At 41.9% G+C, this 24769-nt stretch overlaps 3 protein-coding genes and 1 long non-coding RNA gene across 4 annotated transcripts in view; all 4 read left to right on the top strand.

Annotated features, from left to right (window-relative positions):
* The window catches only part of LOC120740759, a 288808-nt gene that overhangs the window by 55679 nt on the left and 208360 nt on the right, over nt 1-24769 (top strand). The window lies entirely within an intron of this gene.
* Nucleotides 254-5201, top strand: LOC120740792 (H-2 class II histocompatibility antigen, E-S beta chain-like). The gene is made up of 6 exons (XM_040043279.1): nt 254-803; nt 890-1162; nt 3216-3429; nt 3510-3577; nt 3662-3787; nt 4225-5201. Exons 1-6 carry the CDS (start codon nt 755-757, stop codon nt 4248-4250), a joined length of 756 nt encoding a protein of 251 aa, XP_039899213.1. The 5' UTR covers nt 254-754; the 3' UTR covers nt 4251-5201.
* On the top strand, nt 5388-24521 carry LOC120740809. The gene is made up of 3 exons (XR_005697505.1): nt 5388-5841; nt 24447-24458; nt 24510-24521. It is a non-coding gene; the product is annotated as an uncharacterized LOC120740809 (long non-coding RNA).
* On the top strand, nt 5953-19640 carry LOC120740777 (putative C-type lectin domain family 20 member A). Its single transcript, XM_040043256.1, has 4 exons — nt 5953-6193; nt 6381-6755; nt 6914-7258; nt 18925-19640. The coding sequence occupies exons 1-4, from the start codon at nt 6124-6126 to the stop codon at nt 19269-19271; spliced, it is 1137 nt and encodes a 378-aa protein (XP_039899190.1). The 5' UTR covers nt 5953-6123; the 3' UTR covers nt 19272-19640.

The following is a 24769-nucleotide window of genomic DNA, read 5'->3' as shown; positions in this document are numbered from 1 at the left end:
GAAAGCAGGTGAAAGAAAAATCAGTGAGTGTTTATAGAAATGAATCTAACATGTTTATATTCCAGATGTTTTAATATCTGGCATTTAAATTTACTCTGAATATGGATAAAATCTCATTATGATTTAAATCAGTTTAATTTCTACAGCACAAAATCACAACAACAGTCAGCTGAAGCAGCTTCATATTGTGATGTAAATACTCTTCAATAACACAACATTAATACGAGCTGAGGTTCATCTGCTGCAGTCTGACTGGTTTATAAATGTGAATCTGAATTTCTCTGCTTGAATATTTAAATGCAGATTGAAGGTAATGTTAATGTAACAGTGAAATGTGATCCAGCTGCTCTGAAGATCTCGCCATGATGACATCACACTGTGGCGTCCACGCAGGAACATCAGCCACACACGAGTGCCACACACCCACAGAGCTGACTGTAAATCTGATCACTGTCCTGTTACAGGTTCTTCTCATTGTTACAGCAGGTCTGACTTCAGTGTTGGGTGCAGATAACTATTATACACGAATATGTCTCCATGACTGCAGACTGTGACTGAAACGTAAATGAAAGCAGGTTTTCAGTTTGCTCTGCTTTCAGAGCTTTAACGGACAGAAACACACGTGGGGGTGAAGGGTGTGAACTATGAGCTGATCCCACAGCAACAGATGATGCTGTGGTCATGTGACCTGACTTCCTGTTTCTCGAGCAGCTCTCCGTCAGACTGAGTCAGTTTGTCTGGAGAACTTAGAAACATGGCTTCATCCTTCCTCTGCCTCCTCTTCATCAGCCTCAGCACAGCAGGTACCATCAACACGCTCACCAGTGATCACTAATACACTGATCAATGACATGATTCGCCCTCGGTCTGATGTTCTGTTTGTTCTCAGATGGATTCATGACTTACAGACTGTCTCGCTGTGACTTTAACTCCACTGAGCTGAAGGACATCCGGTTCACCGACTCTTACTATTACAACATGATAGAGATCATCAGGTTTGACAGCAATGTGGGGACGTTTGTTGGATTCACTGACTTTGGAGTGAAGACCGCAGAGGCCTGGAACAATATTCCTGCAAGGCTGGCTACCATGAGGGCTCAGAAGGGGACGTACTGCAAACCAAACATTGATGTTCGATACCACAACCTTATATCTAAATCAGGTGAGCGTGCGTGGTCTGTGTGACATCATCAGGTGTTCCTGCTGACCTCACTCTGAATCATTTATGATGGACTCACAGCTGCAGCTAATTTTGATGATTAATAACTTTAATAAATCATCGATCACCGAACATAAGACGCCAGAGAACGAATCCAACCTGCGGCGCCCCCTGCTGGTGACACAGGCAAACTGCAGCTGTTCCTCATAACACACTGATTGTGATATTATTGTTTTAAACTCTTTGAGCTGAAAAATCATCCACAATTGTTTTTTAATATTTCCATATACATATTTTAACAGCACGGAGCAGCCTGACAGGTTAATTATTTCCTTCTTTTCTTCTAGTTCATTTATTTTAAATATGATAAATATGAAGCACTGATGTCTGCAGTTCATTTATTGGCTGTGACCTTCACAGCTTGTTTAGCAGCTTCACACCTGCAAACATTTACAGCTCAGATCTATGACTCAGTGTAACAGTGGAGCTATTCAATATGAGGCAACACTTATAAAGTTATCATCAGAACACACACATATAAATGTGACTGCTGTTATTTAATCTGTGTGTGTTTCACTCTCTACAGCATCTCTGCAGTAAAGTGAGCTAAAGTGCTGAAACAGCTGCTGTGCTGACAGGCTGACCTGACTGATCAGTGAAACGTAAACACACACAAGCTGTGACTGTGTAACATCAGAAACAGAGAGTGCAGGGGAAGCTGTCTGATAGTGCGAAGTCATCCTGTGTGTTCTGCTTTTGGGTTATAGATGGTCCGATCTACGAGTGCACCTAAACACAGCATGAATGTTGAACCACACGAGCAGGCTGTTTACAGCAGTAACTTCCTCTCCTGAGTGAGACGGTGCAACCTCAGAGAAAGAAACGTGTGAGAAGTTTCCTCCATCAGGCTGCAGCTCTTATCTGACCCATCTGTGTGACTGGTTACAAATATGATAAAATAAACAGGCAAAGCGCCCCCTGCAGGCCCCGGATGGTACAGTCTGATCAAAGTGCCTTCCATCGGGGCCTCGATCACAAGCTCCTCCACCGTTGTTTGCAGCCCACAGATTTACACGATCAGCTCCTCCAGTTCAGGTCCTGTCGCCTAGCAACCACCACCTAGAATGATAATGTAAAACGTTACATTAATCAGAAGCTCAGAGTTTTGACTTTAATTTTGTTAAAATTTTAAATCTAAACATATTGTAAATCAAATAAACGTATCTATCAAATATATTTAAAACTTTGACTACAACAACCAGCAGCAGCTTTCATTCTGTGCTGTCACCACAGCAGATTTTGGATTTCCGAGAGATATAATCTCTCCAGTGTGTCGTGGGCAGTGTTGGGTGTAATGCGTTACTGTAATTAAATTACTTTTCCACTGAAAAAGTAGAGTAACTAATTACTGTTCATTTTAGGTATTTTAATTACAGTTACTTACAATGTACTTGCGTTACATTGTAAAATAAGTAACCTCCTCCTGACCTCCTGCCTGGTTGGACAAACTCCCTCAATGCACTCAATGCACCCTTGGGTATCCTTAAGAGGATGAAGAGCTGGTCCAGTGTTCCATGTATAACGGACGGACTGTCCTTTCCAGCACCCTGGCATAGACCTTCCCAGGGAGGCTGAGTAGTGTGAGCCCCCTATAGTTGTAAGACATCCTCCGGTCCCCCTTCCTAAAGATGGGAACCAATCCAGAGGTACCACCCCAAACACAACCAAAACATCCCTAAAACATCCAGAGTCTTCAGGAACTCAGGCTGAACCCAGGGGCTCTGCCACCAACGAGTAGTTTAACTGCCTCAGTGACTTGACTCACTGGACATTGGTGGGTCTTCCCCCTCGTCACCAGGCTCTGCTTCCTCCACGAAAGACGTGTCAGTGGGATTATGGAGGTCCTCGAAGTATTCCTTCCACTGCCTGACAATGTCCTCAGTCAAAGTCAGCAGCGCTCCACCCGCACTATTAATATGCACTGTGCCTTTTAAATAAATGCATTCAAATTATACAGAGAACGTTAATGATAATACAAACTAATAATGTCTTGCAGCTCCGCCCACTGTCAAACTTCACTCCACCACGCCTCTCTCCAGTCACCATCCTGCCATGTTGGTCTGCAGTGTCTATGACTTCTTTCCCAGTAAGATCAAAGTGAGCTGGCACAGAGACGGACAGGAAGTCACCTCTGATGTCACTTCCACTGAGGAGATGGAGGATGGTGATTGGTACTACCAGACCCACTGCTACCTGGAGTACACACCCGGGTGAGCATCATGATAATAATAGAGCTAAAGTTTAAACATTTAAAGTCCAGATCTGAGAGTCACTAAAGTTTATGTTGAAGGTCTGGAGAGAAGATCTCCTGTGTGGTGGAGCACGCCAGCCTGGAGAAACCTCTGATCACTGACTGGGGTAAATACCTGTCTGCTTGTATCTACACACCTGTACATACCTGTCTGTCTCTCCACCTGTCTGACCCTCACCTGTGTGACTCAGATCCCTCCTCATCCTCATTCATGCCTAAGACAGAGAGGGACAAGCTTGCCGTCGGCGCCTCAGGACTGCTCCTCTCTCTGATCTTGTCTCTGGCTGGGCTCATCTACTACAGACAGAGAGCTCGAGGTCAGAGAACCACTCTCACTCACAGACCAGTTCATACCAGAAACCAGTTCATACCAGAAACCAGTTCAGACCAGAAACCAGTTCAGACCAGACTGAAACCGTTCAGAGATACAAAATCTCAAACCACATACGATGGGTCTGGTTTACATCAGTATTTTTTTAATATATTGATGTTTTAAAATGTACACTTTTGGGCAGGTTAAGGTCAGTTTCACAAATTTCTAGAACAATCCTGTACATTTTCAGACAAGTGTTAGCTTTTGGCTGCATTCAAACGCAGGTTTTCTACTGATTTCAGAGAACTCTTGGTCCTTGTCCAATCCCTAAAACATGAAACTTTTCTGAATCATCAGTATTGCTCAGTTTAAAATCAGCTTCCATGAAGTGCTTTCAGAGTTTGCTGGTGACTGTGTCCTCCTCTCTTCTTCTTTCTCCAGGTCGTATCCTGGTTCCCACAAACTGAGGCTGTTCCTGGTCCTGGTTTTCTCTGATGTTTTAAAGTCAGCTGCTTCCTGTGTTTAGCAGACTGATGACGGTGTAGCCAATATGTCAGCTCACCAGTGAATAACTGAAACAATATCTGTGCCAAAAGAAGAAAATGTATTCAGGGTCTGACTGCAGTTTACCATCTGTGCTTAATATGTTATAGAGCAGCGGTCCCCCAACCCCGAGTCGTACCGAGCTGTGAGAGTTGAGGTTCGGGTGTAAAATGGATGGTTTTCAGGGTTTTTATCGGTTTTTAGTGTTATTTTGTTTTTGTCATTAACTCGGTTTTCGTGGGTCTTTAAACGCGTGTTATGAATAAATCTTCTTTTTTCGTTAGCGGTGCTAATTTTCTTTTGTGGTGTTTATTTGCGACACCTTAAAGGCCGTGAAAACATTGTCAGGCATAAACCGGTCCGTGGCGCAAAAAAGGTTGGAGACCGCTGCCATAGAGATTTCTGGATTGGAGCATGTCATCCTTCAGGACTCGCATCTGCTTTGAAAAGATGAGAAGCTGTTCTTTACGGGATATTTGGTGTATTACGGTAGCACAAAGCGTTCACAGGCTACTGCTGTCTGAACTCTGCTTAGGTTTTACCGTCAGTGTTTTGCAATGCCGTAGCTCCTCCACCAACTGGGCTAGAGAGACATTTCAAAGACGAGCTTTACTAAACTTTACTGTGCATCATTACAGTCCAATCACAGATAAGAACTGATGATTGATTGATGATGATGCACGGAGCAGAGAGGCAGGAATGGAGAAGTGGCAACGCACAAAAAAAGAGCAGGAGATTTAAAAACTCCAGTGTGGCCCAGGCTGAAAAACCTTTTTATACATATTTTTTATGCTTCATATTTAAAGTTGATGTTGTGTTACATTTTGTTCATGTTCAATGTCAGTTTCCACTTAAGTATAAAGCTGAAAAAACTGTCTGTTTTGTTTCTTTCTAAATGTCTGTGTATAGTCTGGCCAGCAAATACTAAAAATGAAAAGAGCTACAGTGTCTTGCAAAAGTATTCGGCCCCCTTGAACTTTCCCACATTTTGTCGCATTACAGCCACAAACATGAATCAATGTTATTGGACTTCCACATGAAAGACCAACACAAAGTGGTGCACACGTGAGAAGTGGAACGGAAATCATACATGATTCCAAACATTTGTTATAAATAAATAACTGAAAAGTGGGGTGTGTGTAATTATTCAGCTTGAACATGTGACTGCTGCATCAGTGCACACAAAAGTCTGACAGGTTTTTAAGATCATGTCAGTGTCAGAGCGATCCAGCGATATTCATCAGTACAGGCAGCGTTATGTTTATATTCTCAAAAATCAACAGACTCATATTCATGTTTCTGTCACAGAGTGGTGACCTTTTCAGGTGCACCTCTGCTGTCATATTTGGATATTAGAAACTTCCTCTTTCTGCTTGTTGGACAGTCCAGTGTTTCTTCTTCCCAGAGCTTAATGTAAATGAGTCCCTATAGAACTGATAATAACACTGTGTCTTTGAGTCAGTGGGAAAAACTCTGTATTTTCATATTCAAATGCTGAGTACAAAGAGAGAGTGTGTTAGTACAGATGGTTATTTACTGCACAGCTGTCTGCATGAACACCAGAGAAGAACCAGTTTCAAACCTGCAGGCTCATTTCATGTTTACAGAGGTGCTGTGTGGACCACATTTGAACTGTTGCTTTTGTCTTCATGGACAATTTTAAACAGATGATCATTTATTAAGAACAATCATATATTTCTTACAGCAGTGTGTGACAAACTAGATATCTGTGTTTAATATAAAGTGCTGCGTGTCCATCAAACACTGAAGAGCTGCTGGATTCATTGTTTCCTCCAAATGACAGAAAAGTCATTTTCATGTGACAGAGCGACGATGCAGTGGAGTCTGTTTCTGCTTCTGCTGATGGGTGAGTGATCATTTTACCAGGGCTCCTGATTGTTTCCACCTGAAATCCTTTAGTTTGATCAGGACTCATTAAACAAATGAACTCTTACTGAGACAATCAAGGATTGACCTGTAAACTGGACAGTTTGATGGGACATGAGTTTCCTGCTTGTATCAGCAGATATCCAACAGTATTTCTTCTGTTTCAGGTCAGTGTGTCTTCATCACATGTCAGCTGTATGAGTACCACTTTATTAAAGAAGAGATGAGCTGGGATGAAGCACAGGCATACTGCAGAGAGAACTACACAGACCTGGCCAAAGTGTTTGACCTGACAGACATGAGAAGACTTCAAGACTCTGCACAGAATCAAACAGAAGCCTGGATTGGACTGTACAGCGAGCCAGGAGACAACAGGACGTGGCACTGGTCTCTGCCGGGGGTGAGATACACTGAAAATAAGACCTGTTGGGCAGCTGGACAGCCAAATGATTATGGTGGCACCCCTGAGAACTGTGTAATGACAAGCATGGCGTGGATAGATTTCCCATGTACTTACACATTGCAGTTCATCTGCTATAACGGTGAGAATATGTGGACAGTAATATGATAATACAATATTTAATAATGTTATAATGTAGTTTATAATCTGAGTTATATCACATGTTCCTGAACAAGAGTTTAAAGAATGAAACAAATTAGTTGATAAAGATGTTTTTGTGTTTTTCTGTTGACTCGACAGAAACAATGAAAAACAACAAAACCTTTCATTTGATTGAGACGTCTGTGACCTGGACTCAGGCTCAGAGCTACTACAGACAGCATCACACTGACCTGGCCAGTGGACTCGATCAGATATACAGTGAAGAGTTTAAGAAGCTGAAGAACTCTACAGCCTCGTGTATCGGCCTGTTCAGAGACAGCTGGAGGTGGTCAGATGGGAGTAACTTCTCTTTCAGATACTGGGACATGGACTCATTTAATGACGGACTAAACAGCAGGACATGTGCTACGACTCTGTTAGAGAGATCAGGAAGATGGAGCTCTGCTGGATGTGACCAAAGAAAGTCTTTCTTCTGCTATGATGGTGAGTTTACACAGATTTATCTCAGCTGTTTGTCCAATAGATGAACTGCTGGAGTCTCTGAGAGGATTTAGGTCAGTATGTTTCTTCATACATGTCTAAAGGTGAAGAAAGATGCCCAACGGATTTACTTTACCAAATTGACCATCCCAGCCTTGCCGTAATGGTCTATTTGATTCACCTTTTATTGTTTATTTTATTTTATTTTTTTATTTTCACTTGCTAGATACGGGACAGACTTGAATGAGGAAAAGAAAAGTGTGAAAGGAAGAGGGGGAAAAACAGCTGAGAAGAGGGACGAGGATAAAGGGCAAAAAAACAAAAACCAACTAAATAAGCAGACAAAAAAAAATGCATATATCGATCACCTGGATCACCTGCTGAGAAAGAAAAAAGAAAACAAGCAGAAGAGAACAAGAGTAATAGAATAAACAACATCACAATGATATATGGGAATATGACAGTAAATACTAAATATTAAACATTATTGTGCAGCACATAAGATCAACAGAACAAAGTGTGCTTTGAGGTAGGAGCCAAAAAGGGTGTAGTTTGTGGGTGTGATCACCCGTGTGTACACCTGTGAGCATGGACGCGCTTGTTTTTAAAAGGTTCCTTCATGTAACGATCTGCTAGAGGGTGTGGGGGGGGCCACAGCCCCGTCCTCCAGGGCATGAAGCAGGTATGGAGGAGATCAAAACTCCAGACATCCAGAGGCCCCCAGAACACAAGAGACCAAGGAAGACCAACAGAGGGGCAGCCGCGCCACTGTCCCAGAAAGAGCTGAGGAGAGTCCCAGATGAGGGCTCACTCAGCAGCCGCGGAGCAGAAGCCAGGGGGAGTTGCAGTGACGTGCCCGTGAGCTCCACTAGCAGCCAGCTGTGCCAGAGTGACCGAGCCCCAGGCCGAGAGGCCGGGGGCACCCCACCCCCGAAGTGGCCCGAGCGAGCCCCAGGCTCCAGGCCCCGATAAGCAGCCACCAAGGAGTGAGCCGGTGTGTACCTGGACGCCCATCCCCGGACACAAAGAACCACCAACGCACCAATGTCTGAAGGAGTCCGCCACTGGCAGGGGAAGTGGTGGTGGGTGGAGATAGGCCTCCAAACCTTGGAGGGCCTAAGATGTCCCCAGAGAGGTGGCGTCTGATACCCAACCTGACATATAGACACAGACATACAGGCACACACAGACACAAACATCCATTCCCACCCTCATGCTCTCATATGCACTTACTCCACACTCAACCAACGTGGAGACAGACATAAAGAGACGCTGTACACACGATAACACTCCCCAAGCGTACTCTACGAACCGGGTCTAGGTACCCTTGACCCTGGAGGGGGAACTGCACCCAGACCCAGGTGGTGTTACCCTTTTCCCTGCGGTGGGGGAGAGGCAGACCGCCCCGACTCCGCAGCAGCAGGGAGGCCCCACATTCCAGACCCCAGTCGGACGGCCAACTCCTCCTCCTGACCCCCCGCTCCAGCAGGTCGCAGAGAATGGGGGTGAGAGAAGACTCCAAACCTCCCTCCACCCGTTCATTGTAGTGTTGATGCATGTGTGTTCTAAGGTGCAATTAAAACCCAGGAGGGCATGGAGCTACCTGCCAAGGAGCAGCAGGTAAGCGCATGGTCCCTCCTGCTAGCCCTCAATGTCTACGTGTATTTAAAATTGAGAGGTGGGCAACGACGCCAGGGGTGAGGTGTACACCCTGATGGTCTTTTGGGCTCCGTGTAGCGTGCCCACCCCCAAGATCCTATATGTATGTGTAATGAGAGTGTGAGTAATGTGAATGTCTAAGTTGTGGGATGAAATTGAGGCAGAGGCAGCCAGAAGGGGACGGGGGGGGGGGACGGGGGGTAGCCTCCTCTGCACCCTGGTGACACACCTTTACCCCAAAGCCCTGCATGTGTGGGTGATTGTGGTGGAGCGGGAAGAGGGAGGCAGCTGGAGATGGGGAGGGAAGGAAGGGAGGGGCAAGTGACCCCTCCCTGGGGCCAGCTCCCCCGCTGACCCGCCAGGGAAAGGGGGCCCAGGCCCATCCGGACCGGGGCCCAGAACACCAGCGCCGCCCGGCCCCACAGAGCCCGGGACAGCCCACCTGACCCCACCACAGAGAAAACTGCACCCACCCCATCATCCACTCATCTTCCAGACTACACAAGACAATAAACACCCAGGCTGAGATCTTCCTCCACCTCTCCTGTATCTCCCCGTCCTGCAAAGTGAGTTCCTGAAGAGAGGAGAGCTCCTGCAAGGTGTAACAACCTCCCCCACCAGTTGAAGAGCCCCCCAGGTGGCTCGATGCACCGGCGGCACCCTGCTCCAGGGCTGGGCCCCCATACACCCACCCGCCCACAATCCCAGCAACATACCAACCAGGACCCAAGCCCCCGAGGCCCAGCCAGGGCCCCAGCCCAGAGACGGAGCGCCCCCAGAACCTCACGCCCGTCCCGGACCCACCCAGGGGCAGCCAGGCTACCAGGTCAGTAACCCACGTCCGTCAGCACAGACCCTCCCCTAGCCCCGCTGCACGCAGCCGCGAGGAAACAGTCACCTGAGAGCCAACAGAGCCTTTAATAGGCCATGACCGCTACCCCGGGTTGAGCCCCCCAAGGAAGATGCTCCTGGGGAACCCCCCGACGCCCTAAGCCTGTCCCTACCCCCACACCAATCACAACAGTGAAGGCGGGACCAAACTATGACCCCCCACCCCCACTAGGTGATGGAGCTGATCAAAGGAGCCCAGAGCAATTGATCTGATGTGGTGGCAGAGGCTGTGTCAAGACTAATGTAATCTAATAGATAATTTCTATATTGGTTAGAATTAAGATTATTTTTATTTTTCCAGTTCATGAGGACAGTTTTCTTGGCTATGCATAGGGCAGTGAAAACCATATGGGCGATATTCTTTTCTGAAGTGACATTATCTAAGCTGCCCAACAAACACACTAAGGGGGAAGTTGGAATGTTACATTTCAGACACTTTGATAAGTCTTCACATATCTCGCGCCAAAACTTCTGCACTGGTGGACAGAACCAAAGAGCGTGGATATAATTGTCCGGTGAATTGGTTTGGCAGTGTGAGCAGTTGTTGGTAGACGTAAAGCCCATCTTGAACATCCGATGACCTGTATAGTGCACTCTATGTAATATTTTGTATTGAATTAATTGAAGACTGGGATTTCTAATTAGATGAAAGGTTTTTAAGCAAATCTGAGACCAGAAGTTTAGGTCTAAGTTAACTGATAAATCCGCTTCCCATTTTGCAATAGGAAGTGATATTGATTCATCTGTTTTAGAAAGCATTCTGTATATTTTGGATAGTAATTTGGGGGGTTTTAAGAGTAAGAAATTGAACCACACTTGGTGGTGTTTGTAGTTCAACTTGACCCGGTTTAAATTTCTTTTTTACTATGGATTTAATTTGTTGATATTCTAAAAATCTTTTCTTGTTGATCCCATATTGTGTAACTAGTCTGACAAATGAAATAAATTCTGTTCCTTCTAGTATATGTTCTAAATATTTGATTCCTTTACCACTCCAATCTGAAAAGTTTGTCATATTATTGTTTTGTAATATGTCAGGGTTGTTCCAGATAGGTGTACGTTTGCATGGGATTAATGAAGACGCCGTCAATTTTAGAAACTCCCACCATGCTGTCAGAGAAGAGCTGATGTTGATGCTTTTAAAGCATTCATGTCGTTGGATGTTTGAGCTGATAAATGGTAGGTCTGAGATCTCTAGATTATTGCAAAGTGCTTGTTCTACATCTAGCCAAGGTTCATCTAAGAGGGTGTGTTTTAGCCATCCTGAGATAAACTGAAGCCTGTTGGCTAAGAAGTAGTGCTGAAAGTTAGGCAGTTCTAGTCCTCCTTTATCCTTGGTCTTTTGTAGTGTTTTTAAGCTTATACGTGGGGGTTTATTTTTTCAAAGGAATTTGGACATACATGAATCTAGAGATCTGAACCAATCTTGTGGCGGTTTAGTTGGGATCATTGAGAATAAATAATTTATTTTTGGTAAGACCATCATTTTTATAGCGGCAACCCTTCCCATGAGTGATATGGGTAGACATTTCCAAATAGCCAGATCATCTTCTACTTTCTTTAAAAGTGTGATATGGTTTAATTTAGTTAGATCTTCAAGCTTGGGAGAAACATTAATACCTAAATATTTTATATTTCCCGATTGCAGTGGTGTAGAAGAGGAATTATGGAGGGAGCAATTAATCGGAAGGACTGTAGATTTTGACCAGTTAATTGAGTAATCTGATATTCTTGCAAAAGAGTTTATCAATTCAATCACCCCAGAGATATTGGTTTGTGAATTTTGGAGAAAGAGTAACACATCATCCGCATAAAGGCTGATTTTATGTTCCACGTTCTTGCATTTTATGCCCTTAATTACTGAATTCTGTCTAATTGCTGCTGCTAGTGGCTCAATAAAAATTGCAAACAGTGAAGGGGAGAGTGGGCATCCCTGCCTGGTGCCCCTCAAGAGACAGAAGCTGGAGGATGTCTGGTCATTTGTTCTGACACAAGCTGTTGGGGAATTATATATAATATTTTTAACCAGTTGATGAAAGAGGATCCAAAACCAAATTTGTGTAAAGTTGCAAATAGAAATTTCCAGTTAACTCTGTCAAACGCTTTTTCTGTGTCTAAAGAGAATATTGTAGTTTCTAGGTTTTTACTGTATGAGTAGTCTATCAAATTAAGTAATCTACGTGTATTTGTTGATGAGTGCCTACCTTTTATGAAACCAGTTTGGTCAGGATGAATTAAGAGGGGGGTTATTTTCTCCAGTCTCTTTGAGAGAGCTTTGCAGATTATTTTAAGGTCTACATTTATAAGGGATATTGGACGATAGCTTGAGGGATATACAGGCCTGGTTTTAGCAGGAGATTAATGTTTGCAGAATTCATATTTGATGGAAGTCTGCCCTTTTCTTTAATTTCCAACAACGTTCTGTAGAAAACTGGTGCTAGAATCGACCAGAATTCTTTGTAGAATTCTGCAGGAAAGCCGTCTGGACCTGGAGCCTTATTATTGGGGCGATCGCGGCTCAAGAGTTGGGAGTTCGCCTTGTAATCAGAAGGTTGCCGGTTCGAGCCCCGGCTTGGACAGTCTTGGTAGTTGTGTCCTTGGGTAAGACACTTCACCCGTTGCCTACTGGTGGTGGTCAGAGGGCCCGGTGGCGCCAGTGTCCGGCACCCTCACCTCTGTCAGTGCGCCCCAGGGTGGCTGTGGCTACAATGTAGCTGCATCACCAGTATGTGAATGTGTGGATGACTGAATGTGTAAAGCGCTTTGGGGTCCTTAGGGACTAGTAAAGCGCTATACAAATACAGGCCATTTACCATTTATTGGGCATACTTATCAGGGCTTCCTGGAGTTCACCTGGCGTCAGTGGCGAATCCAGTGCCATTGCTTGAGTGTTTATTTGTGGTGAATACAATGTTTTATAGAAGTCTTCCTCTTTTTTCTTTTTTCTTTCATGTTTAAGTAGTGATATATTAAATCTCCAGTTTTTTCTTGGCGTAGTATTATTCCTGTGCATTAGTGTTAAAGATACAGGACCATGATCGCTGACAGCTATAGGATGAATCTCAGTGTCTGAAATGTCGTTCAGCAGTGAGCTGCTGACCAAAAAATAATCCAGACGAGAGTAGGAGTGATGGACATGTGAGAAAAAAGTATATTCCTTACTGGTGGGGTGAAGGGAGCGCCATGCATCGCAAAGACCAAAGTCGCTCATATACTGTTTGATTATATTTGTGGACTGCCAATTACGCTGAGTTCCCGCTGTATTGAGCCTATCCATGTCTTCATTTAGTCCAAGGTTGAGGTCGCCTCCAAGAACAAGTGTGCCATCTAAGTGTTCAGAGAGTGCACTGAAAAAACCGTGAAAGAATGAGGGATCATCAACATTTGGACCATATACACTTGCAATACATAGCTTTTTATCACGTATAGATAGTTTAATGATTAAGAATCTGCCCTCTGGATCTATAACTGTATCGAGTACTGTGAAATTAATATTTTTATGTATTAAAATTGCTACTCCCCTTTGTCTAGAATTATAACAAGCTGAGAACACATTAGGAAACTCAGGTGTTTTAAGTTCATTCGAACCTCTAAGAGGTCTGTGGGTCTCTTGTAAAAGGACAACATCTGCCTGTAGTTTTTTGAGTTGGTTAAATATTTTTAACCTCTTTACTCTGGAGCCAGCTCCATTTATATTCCATGTAATGAATCTCAGTGTACCCATAGATGTTTGTGTATAACTAGGGATGTATGCTGTGTGCGTCGCTTAGACAGGTGGAGAGAATACATCACTTGTTCATAAATAAAGAGAAGGAGAGAGAGAAAAAATGTGTGGCGAGATGCTCCCTGAGTCTGACTTTGTGTATGCATAGTTACTAATATGAGTAGGCTTGGCTTAAGTGTGTGTATCCTAAACGACTGTGTGCGCTGTCTGACTGAAGTAAATGTGCTGCCGTTGACAGCATGGTGCGTATGTGTCGAAATAAAGGATGTTGTTTGTGGATGAGTGTGGAAGCAGGTGATCGAGGCAGTGAAAGGAATAAAGAAAGAAACCAAGGACAGGGGTGCACAGCATAAAAACAAGAGGGGGAAAAGAGAGAAAAAAAAAACCGAGAAGAAAAAAAACAAACAAAAAAACCCCGGAAACATTCCAATCAAACCACTGACGGAGAGTGACGGTGTTAATTCTGCTATAAAATCACACTTTAATATGCGATTTGATACCGGTAAGTTAAACAGATGTTAATGCAAGTTAGTGTGAGTGGATAGGGAAATGGTGTAGCTGATTCTTATCTGGTGTGAGGTTAATACAGCCACGGAGTGATGTCGGGGTCGCGGTGGAGCTGTCCGTCCACGTACAGCCGGTCCACAGCGATGACAGCGCGGGAGCCCTTCTGGATGAAGCCGCGTCGGATTGGGAAGAGGACCCTGCGTCGTTCCAAGATCTCTTTGGGGAACTGGTCGTTCACGCTGAAGTCCTTTCCTCTTAATTCCCTGCCGCTTTTCACATGTTGCTTTTGTTTGAAGTGGCCGAATTTGGCCACAATAGGACATGGTCTCCTGGTCGCAGCTCGCATGGGGCCGAGGCGATGTACCCGATCGAAGACGATGTTCTTCACCGTGTCCTCCGGCAGCTTTCATTTCATTTCATTTTCATTTATTTATTTATTTCACACTTGGTACAACAATTCAAACAAACCAACCACACTTTCTATCAAAAAGCACTACAACCATGTGTGAAAAGGAGCAGGAAGAAGAAAATGTTCTTATTAAACTCCGCCCCTATCTACAATCCAATTTATATTACAAGTGGGCACCAAAAATCAGGGAACAAACTAATATTAACATTTATCTCCGGTCCTAACCCAAACTAAACAACAAATTTACAATCAGAATATACAAATTTACAATCAGAATATACCACTCCACATAGTAACAAGGAGAAAAATAAAATTAAAATAAATTTAAAAAAAACTATAATGGATCCTTTTTCAATTAACTCCAATTTCATTCACATTCTTCATATTGTGTTATTGTTTTAAGCATGTAACACTTTTTAAAACAATGTAAATTTATACGATTCTTTAAATTATAATGAAGAGAGTTCCACAGTCGTATACCCCTAACCGTTGGACTCATTAATCTTTGTGTAGTCCTAGCTAGCTGATGCTTAAAATAAAATTTCCTTCTGCTATCTTCTCCCCCTGAACACAATAAAAATACTCTGTAACTTAAAGGGCAAAATATTATTTTTAGCCTTAAACATAATTAATAGTGTCCGTAATTTCACTAAATCTCCTAATTTTAATACTTTCGATTTTATAAATAATTTATTTGTATGTTCTCTATATTTAACATTATGAATCATTCGTATCACTTTTTTCTGTAATAAGTGTAGAGGTTTTATAGTATTCTCATATGTATTCCCCCAGACTTCAACACAGTAACTAAAATATGAGAAAAACAATGAGAAATATAAAATGCACATTGTTTTATAGTCTAATAAATCTCTTACATTTCCCAAAATATAAATGTTTTTAACCATCTTCTTTCTAATATACTCCATATGTGATTTCCACGTCAAATTTTCATCTACTATTACACCCAAAAAACGAAATTCAGTAACTCTATCAGTCAATTCTCCATCAATGGACATAATGACTTCATCCTCCTTTGCATGATTGCCAAATATCCTGAATTTCATTATTGTCAGATTCAAAGATAATTTATTTACATCAAACCATATTTTTAATCTTAACATCTCAGAAGTCATAATTTCAACCAAATCTTTCAAATTCTCTCCAGAGCAATAAAAATGTGTGTCATCTGTAAATAAAATAGAATTTAACCTTGTTGATACGTCACAGATATCATTAATATATAAATTAAAAAGTTTAGGTCCCAAAATAGAACCTTGAGGAACGCCACATACAATCTTCAATCTTTCAGAGGTATTGCTGAGATAATGTACATTCTGCAACCTATTTTCTAAATAACTCCTTAACCAATTCAATGCCACGCCTCTCACACCATAATTATACACTTTAGAAATCAAAATAGAATGCTGTAGCGTATTAAAAGCTTTTTTTAAATCAACAAATACCCCAACTGTATATTTATTATTATGGGTTGCAGATGAAATATCGTCAATGAAAGTCAACATTGCTAATGCCGTTGATCTATTTTTACGAAATCCAAATTGATTTTCATTTATTAGTTGATATTTTTCAATAAAACTATCAAGTCTTTGCGCAAAAAGTTTTTCGAGCGCTTTTGAAAACTGTGACAAAGAGACACTGGCCTATAATTGTTAAAACTATGCTTATCTCCTGATTTATATAAGGGTATCACTTTTGCCACTTTCATTCGATCAGGAAATACTCCTGATTGTAGTGAAAGATTAAAAATATAGCAAAGAGGAATACTTATACAATCTCAAGTCTTTTTAATTACAACCATGTCTATACCATCACAGTCAGTAGATTTTTTTATTTTTAAAGTTTTCTACAATTGCTACGATTTCTTTTATGGTCGTATCAGCCAAGAATATAGAATTAACCACTCTACTTTCTCCTTTCCAGACTTCGTCATTTTTTCTAATTAAATTTGCTAAAGTGGGTCCAACATTTGCAAAAAAGGAATTGAATTCATTTGCTACTTCAGTCTTGTCTTCGACAACTTGATTATTCTTAATAAAATAATTAGGGCGATCTAAGGGTGTGTTCTTGTTACCCAATACCTCCTTAAAATATTCCAAATGCCCTTAATATTATTCTTGTTGTCCTGAAAAAGTTTATTATAGTAGTCTTTCTTGGCTTTCCTCAATATTAATACCAACTTATTTTTATAAACTTTATATTTCACTTCCGCATTCTTAGTTCTCTGTGTTATATAATCCCTATATAATTTTTTTTTTTTTTACACGCATTTGCAAGACCCTTAGTTATCCAAGGTTTCATGTTCTTATTCTTTTTCTTATACTTATACCAATGAACAATGTTTATCATACAGGCCAAGTAAGTATTTAAAAATGCTCCGTATGCAACGTCGACCTCATTAACATAAACCTCCTTCCAGTCCACTTCCATGAGATCTTGTCTAAACTTGTTAATTGCCTCGTTATTTCTTAACCTTGCATAATGCTCACAAAACCAACCTCTTCCTTTCTTTTCATATTTAAATCAAAAGTAAAAAAGACTGGTAGATGATCGCTTATATCATTTATGATGATGCCACTCATAATATTACTCTCCAAGCTATTAATGAAAATATGATCAATTAGTGTTTCTGATTTATCCGTTATTCTACTCGGCTTTATAATTAAAGGATAAAATCCCTTACCAAGTAATAATTCAAAAGAATCTGACGCAGCCTTATCATTTGCCTCTTTACAAAGATCAATATTGTAATCACCACACAAACAAAGTCTTATTTCCCTTAGCCTTACTCAATAAGTCTTCTACTGCCTCTGTAAATAACTCAATCTGTGACCGCGGTTTCCTATATATACACTTACTTCTTCTTTCTATGTCCAACTCCACTGTCACAGACTCCGTTAAATCGTCTATAGCCACAGACATATATTCAACTTTTTTACATTTCAAATCACAATTAACAAAAAGTGCTGCCCCTCCTGCCTTCTTCTTAGTTCTGTTTACAAAGTATAAATCGTACCCTTCCATACACAAACCCCTCTTCTCATCTAACCATGTTTCAGACGGAGCAATTATTTGGAACCTGCCTCTCAAACTATACAGAAAATCTTTAATCAAAGCAAAACTTCAATAAAAACTTCTGCAATTAATATGAATGAATGAAAATGTATTAACTATTTCAAGCTTATCCCTGAATTGCTCCTCTGTATAATATTCACATGTGACATTAATTGTATTAAGCACATTCCTTTCAGAGTCAATACCTACTTCAATATCATTTATTATCTGAGTCGTCGAGCATTATGCATAATTATTCTAAAACTATTAACCTCAAAAAAAGAAAGGGATCCTTAGCAATCGCACATCCATTTATCGACATATTTTAAAGGCCGTTGATCTTGTTTTCTTCCATGTCCAATTTCCTTTTGTCCTTTTCCACCCGAAGTAGCATCTGTTCTTGTAAAGGATGAACTAATTGTTTTTAGGCTCATAGCCATGATTGGTCGTAACCGTTTGCCTATCTTCAGGTGGGTTTTGATGAAGCTTTTTACCGTGGTCTCCGCGTCCTCTCCAGCAGCTTCTGGAATACCAGAAAATACCAGATTATCACGCATGCTACGAGCTTGTAGATCGAGAACTGTTTCTTTTATTTTTTTATTTTCTCTATTGAGCTGGGTAACATTATCTGTGAGACATTTCACCGACTCCCTTAGCGTGGCATTTTCAGCAGCGAGCGTTTCCACCTGCTGCTGGCTGTACTCCAGGGATTCTCGCAAGCATTTAAATTCTCGGTGAAGAATCTCCACCAAGGACAGCCTTGCATCGAAACTGGACAATCGCCTGTCGATTGACTCCAGCATGTCAACAATATCTTTGCCGTCTGGCGATGTTGTGGGGAATCTGCCGGACGAAGTCTTTTCGACGACGGCGTCTCAGGTTTGGCCGGGGAAGCTGCACTCTGGCCCTTCTTCATCACGAGATCCTGGAAGCACTGATCGATGTAATCTTGGAGCGTCTCTAAACTCTCCCCGTTGTTCTCCAGGGTGTTGGAGATTATTTAGACAAATGTTGTTAGTTATAAGACAATTGATAAGTGTATTTGGTAATACTGAAGCTTAAAGGAATTTGTTCAAATCTAAACTACCGTTTGCTTTAATTTTCCGCCAAAATCTCCGGCGTCTGACGTCAGTTACAACATGAGTCGCTTACCTTGTCCGTCACTTACCTCCTTACGATGAAGGAGAAGGAACCGCAGCCACTTATTTCTGCATGTATGTTGAACTTCTGTCACAGGTGAAGATGTTTAGCTGATGGTTGGAACAGAGATTTCTCTGTAGAGCTGCTGATTCGTCTGAAGAATCACTGAAATGTTTTCTTTTGTTCTTCCAGTGAAACTGGACCAAACATCCAGAGACTTGAAGTTCAGATTTTACTGATTTAATGTTTTCTCTGATTTTATGGCAGATAAACTGATTCTGATCAGGGAAAACAAAACCTGGGAGGAAGCCTTGAATTACTGCAGACAGACACATCATGACCTGGTTTCAATCAGCAACCCTCATCAGCAGCGATGGGTCCAGGAAAGAGCCAAAAATGCCTCGACTCCTTTCGTGTGGCTGGGACTGCAGTACGGCTGCACTCTGGGTTTATGGTTCTGGGTCAATGACAACCTAGTGTGCTATGAGAGGTGGGCTTCAGGGGGAAGGACTGAAGACTGTGGCATGTCTGCAGCCATGACCATAGAAGGGCAGCACGAGTGGGTCAGTCAGAGGAAAACTGAGACATTTAATTTTATTTGTTTAAAACACTAAAGTTTAAACCTAAAGTCACTTCTTAGCTGCACATGTAGATTTTCTGGGGTGAACTCTGTGTTTCTGCTCAGTGTTTACAGTCTCTGGGTTTGAAAATGACCAACAGAATGTTACCTGCAGGTTAGATATTTGCAGAGAGCAGTCTGTGTTTCATGTCCTCTCCTTTACCAGAGTCAGGAGCATCTTGGTTTCTTCCTTCATTGTTGCTGGATTGGTTCATTATTAAACTGTAGCAGGATATTTGTTTTATTTAGTTCAGATAAGGTGATGGTTTTAATGTTTCTGCTTCATGTGCTGTAAATCTTTGTATCGCACCATTGTATCCTCAGCTTGAATTACAAAGCCTGTCACTAAAAGCAGGTAAAACCATGTTTGTGTCATGATTCCATATGAGCTCCATAATCTGATCATGTGTTCATGAAGACAAATAAACCTTCATTTAACCAAGTCTGTCACTGTTACAGCTTTCACAGGAACAAATACAAACAGCGCCACCTAAAGGTAAAACCAGGAAACTAACATGTAGCTCCGTGACATTTCCACAAATGAAGATATGCAATGAAATGAGGACTGTATGAACCAATCAGTGATCAGAGCTGCAGCCAGTTATGTTAACAGTTTTTTACCATTTTGGTAAAATGTTTTTGTCAAAGTCTTGATTAAATATAATGATGTTGTCAGGCTACTCTGCAGCTCCTCACTCCTTTGTTAAGTAACTTGTTCTGGACAAAGCAGCAGGACGGATCTCTCCCCATCTCTGTGCGACCTCTGTAAACCTGGTCCTGTTTATCTCGCTGATTTTTTCCACTCTCATTCACCTTCATCTGTTCAGCTTCAGTGAGTCTCCAATCCACTATGACGTCCTGACAAATATCAGATTTGGTTATAAGTGGCAGCATGTCAGACTCTTCCCTCTGTGTCTCCTCCACCATCTGAACCTCAGGAACTGAGAGGAGAACACGAGACAGACAGATGTCAGTGATGGTGATCCTCCATCATCTACAGTCACTGTTGTTGGGTCATTTCCTGTTTTATTTTGATAGTTCTACTGATCTTCACTCCTGTTTTCAGTCACTGTGGACAAACAGCTGTTACACTCACCTCTGACACTGAGAGTCACTGATTTCTGTAGCAGCATGAGTCCATCCTTGTTGTAGACGGTGCAGGTGTAGACTCCACTGTCAGTGAGGTGAAGTCTTTAGTTCTCAGAGGATCTTCATTCATCTCTGTGGTCTCTGTGATCCTGGTCCTGTAAGAGATGCTGGTGTTCGTTGTTCTGATACACATGGACCGTCGTATTTCGGTGTTTCCAGTCCGCTTTGATGTCCTGAGGAACATCATCTTTGTTTTTTCCTTTGTTTGTTTTCTGTTTTCAGGGTCAGACTGAGGTCTCTGCTTCTTGTGGGTCTTTTCTGTATTTCTGCTCCTATAACACAGCTGTTCTAACACCTCAGATACACCTGGACCAAATCTCCTCAGGTGAGTAAAGGATGCCTTTAAACGCTGTGAGCTGAAGAAACATTCTGAGCTCTTGTCTTGATGCTTGATGCTCAATCATCCAGGTGAGTAAATCCCAAAAGGTGGATTCTGTTCATCTGGAGCGTTTTCAGTGGGAGGAACATTTCTTCACTTGGATGAAATGACAAAATGTTTCTTCCACTGAAAATGTTACGTCCAGATGAACAGAATCCAGCTTTTGGGATTCTGAGATCTTCATTAACCAAAGGATCCTCCTATCAGAGCTCTGCTCTATCTGTATTTCAGGAAGTACAGGATTTCCTTCCCATCTTTCAAAATGGGGAAAAATGCTGTGCTTTCTTAGGCACAGGCCATGTTTTAAGGTAACTTAGCCTTGCCAAACCTCCAGGGATTTTATAGGAAAGGACACTAAGGAAGAAATCTCTACAACCAGATCGGGCCAACACAGTAGCCAATTCCCTGCATTGCTATTGGGCATGCAATGTAGAGAACTGGCTGGAAAGACAGCTATAGGATTTACTGCAGGTTAGTGAAATTAGAGATGTACAATGAGGCAAAAAGTATTTAGTCAGCCAACAATTGTGCAAGTTCTCCCATTTAAAAGATGAGAGAGGCCTGTAATTTTCATCATAGGCTGGGAAGACTGAATCTGCAATAGGTAAGCAGCTTGGTGTGAAGAAATCAGCTGTGGGAGCAATTATTAGAAAATGGAAGACATACAACATCAAACATTGTCTCCTGTAGCTGGTATAGTTGAGATGATTACAATATTTAACTTGGGTTATTGCATGTATGTTGTCTTGGAGTTACAAGAAAACTCGTGAACATGTGGATGAAGGTACCTGCAGCTGTCCAGGCAGACTGTCGGGGAACTTTCAGTAAGGTTGAAAGAACTGGGAACTTACACACCAGTCGGGTTTAACTGCAGGCCAAGTAATCAGAGTAATCAGAAACTGATAGATGGAAAGAAACAGAGCTTCAGTACTTTATGTTGTGTGCAGGGCCTGTGCTTAGGAATAGCATACCAGGAGAGCTCTATGATAACTTTGTTTTCTGTTGCAGTGCATCTGCTGTTTAAATCTAAATCCTCCACCTGTCACCTCGACCCTCTGTTATGACCCTCTGAGGCTGAAGCATCATTGACGTGCATGATCCACAAGCTTCAACTAGGATGTATAAATGTGTGCAGTGATGTGTGTGAAGCCTTTGAGGACTCACGGTGTTATTAGCTGTCAATGAAACGCAGCTTCAGACGTTCAGTTATACGAAGCTGTGAAGGGCTGTCAGCAGGTGATGGCTCAGGTCACAGCCCACCTGTGTGATGTCACTGAACACCTGTGTACGAGCGCTGCTTCAGCCTCTGCAGTCGTGATGTGTTTATAGGACATCGGACAATCCTGCGTCCATGGACAGAAGTCAAACAGTGTTTAGTCTGGGTCACAGGTCCTCTGATGTTCACACAGTCTGAGGAAACTTTGTGTTAACATGTTTCTGTTCTTATAAAAACAGCTGATGGTTTTACAGAAACATGATGCAAACATGAGAATGAACAAATGATTTTTATTAACAGACACTGTTTATTTTTCACTTTGCACGATGTCATCAACACTGTGACACCAGGGGGCGCTCATCACCAGCTGAAGAAGTGTGCAGTGATAATGGGGGGAGTATTGTGTGTACTAGAGCTGTACTGTGGGTACTGCAGTAATGACACCAGGAGAAACTTTCTGTTTTTTCCATATAATCTATGATTACTGTTCCCACGGCGACACACACAGCATCATGAACTGAACAACATGATCCCTGATCTGATGTTATAATCCTGTATTTTACATGTGTGTCAGTTTTGGCCGGCGGTCATGTGTCCCTTCCAATAATACAACGCCAGACTGGAATAAAATCCATGGACTGGAAAACTTTATGAAAGAAGACACATGTTAACACAGCACAACACCAACTAACAGCAAAACGGCTTCACTTTTACTCTAAAAACTAAACTAATAAAAATACAGACGAGGGAATGGACCCCTCCTCTGCAGCAACCTTGGTGGGAGCCATGGCAGAGAGGCTTCCACGTCTCAGCAGGAGGAGGGCACCAAACTCTGAGGTCAAAGGGGAGCTGAGGTATGAATAAGTTATTGGCCATGTTTGCAGAGCCCTTTTTAAAATGATGCTTTCATGACATTATTGTGTGTGGGGTGGGGGTCAGGGCTATCCAGACTGACCAGGGGGACGCTGAATGTTACCTCTCTGGTGGGGAGGGAGCCTGAGATTGAGTCTAAACTGAGGTCTGTTCTGTAGCAAATGCAGAAAAATATGTTTTAATAAAGCAAATAAGTTGTTGTTCTAAAGAATTCCAGATCCTGTGTTGGCATGAAAAACAAATGTGTTGTTTGATGTAGAGACTGAACAATAAATACATTTATATTGATTATATCAGTGATATAACTGCAAAACATAGTTTCAGAATCATTAAACCTGGGACTTTGTTTCATTGTAAGAATAACAGTGATGGAAAGATAATAGTTTGTTGTTCAGCAGAACAGTGTCCAGGATGTTGGCTCGTATACTTTTTTGCATTTCAAAATAAATGTTGGGCTGATTTTGACACCATTACAGGAAATGCTGTGAATTCTTCTTTTTGAATCATCATCAGGTTTCCACTGATTGCTTTTTAATTTAGTGAAACTTCAAATGTTTGTCAGTGGGTACACATACTGCACAGTCAGAAACATCAAGTTGTTCTTAGTACTTGCAATGAATAAGTTGTCCCAACAGAGTCTAAGTTTAAGTTGAGAACTAATGAGGTTTTACAGTGTATGAGGTCAAAGGGACTGAATGGGGAAGATTGGCAGCAGACTGCCACGTTCATGTTGGGAGAAGAGAGCCAGAATAATCTTGTTGTCACAGTACATAAGCTGCACGACTGTTTCAGGCTGATCCTTGGTGTGAGGCAGATGTTGTCACACTGGGATCCTGTAAACTTGTCATTTCACCTGCTGAAGGAAATCTTTTTAAATCTTTTTCTCCTGAATTCCTTCTGAAAACATCTGAACACAACAAATCGGTGACCCGACGTGATTTTTGAGTTGGAAAGGAGAAACAGAGGATTGGAGAGGCTCCTGACGGAGCTGCTGTCAGACGCCAGAACTGGAGGAAACTGATTCACCCTCACAGAAGGCCTTCAAAATAAAGCAGAGCCTGTTATATCAAAAGCTGCAAAATTGGCCATAAACCAGATTAAAATGTGAGCGGTGATGGTTCAGTCACACTGATCCAGTGTTTATATGATAAGATACATGTTTAATACATAAAGTTGGAATTACAAGTTAGTAAGAAGGTTTTTAAAAAAAAGGTTTGATTTAAGCCTGACGTTTAAAGGTGAAAGAAATTTCAAGGCTAACAAGGAAATAGGTCAAAGGTTAAGATTAAGGATTAAGATGAATCAGAAAATTATGTAATGAAATGAAAATGTGAGATAAAGGAATAAATAGGTCAAAGGTCAGGTTAAGGTAAATTTTAAGCCTTTGTTAGTCAAACTAAATAAAACAATCAGAATAAACGATTGGAGGAAAAAAGCAAAGATGTTGTGATCAAATAGTTTGTACAGCATAAAGAAAAACATGTTTCAGTATGTTGAGCTAAAACCACAGTAGACACTGGTAGAGACCTCAAATCATTGCCTCAGGGGGAAAGTTGTGTGTGTGTGTCTGCAGCTGTTCTTTGTGTTGTTGCTGCATCGTTGCCTCAGGGGGAAAGTTGTGTGTGTGTTATGCAGACTCACAGAGACTGCAGCTGTCAGCAGCCACACACACTTTCTATTCTTCAAATCAAATCACAGTGAAACATGTTCACTGACAGCTCAGCTTCAGCATCGTCTTCATGCTGTGACTGCAGCCGTTCAACTCTGTTTGTCTTTAACCCAAATCATCACAACATGCAAATATAATCATCAAAATGATGTGACTGGAAGGATGCAGCAGTCTGTGCTCCACCTTTCTCCTCCACACCTGCAGGTG

Source organism: Simochromis diagramma, unplaced genomic scaffold, assembly GCF_900408965.1.
Source record: "Simochromis diagramma unplaced genomic scaffold, fSimDia1.1 OVJJ01000768.1, whole genome shotgun sequence".
In the NCBI taxonomy this organism is placed as follows: domain Eukaryota; kingdom Metazoa; phylum Chordata; class Actinopteri; order Cichliformes; family Cichlidae; genus Simochromis; species Simochromis diagramma.
The sequence above is the reverse complement of the archived record's forward strand: the minus strand, read 5'-3'. Positions and strand labels throughout refer to the sequence as shown.

Bases quoted from the DNA above. Each gene is read 5' to 3' on its own strand.
- LOC120740792 (XM_040043279.1), top strand. From the start codon at position 755: ATGGCTTCATCCTTCCTCTGCCTCCTCTTCATCAGCCTCAGCACAGCA. The intron at 3,430-3,509 runs GTGAGCATCATG...TTTATGTTGAAG, and splicing joins TACCTGGAGTACACACCCGG to GTCTGGAGAGAAGATCTCCT. The intron at 3,578-3,661 runs GTAAATACCTGT...TGTGTGACTCAG, and splicing joins ACCTCTGATCACTGACTGGG to ATCCCTCCTCATCCTCATTC.
- LOC120740777 (XM_040043256.1), top strand. From the start codon at position 6,124: ATGACAGAAAAGTCATTTTCATGTGACAGAGCGACGATGCAGTGGAGT. The intron at 6,194-6,380 runs GTGAGTGATCAT...CTTCTGTTTCAG, and splicing joins GTTTCTGCTTCTGCTGATGG to GTCAGTGTGTCTTCATCACA. The intron at 6,756-6,913 runs GTGAGAATATGT...TTGACTCGACAG, and splicing joins GCAGTTCATCTGCTATAACG to AAACAATGAAAAACAACAAA.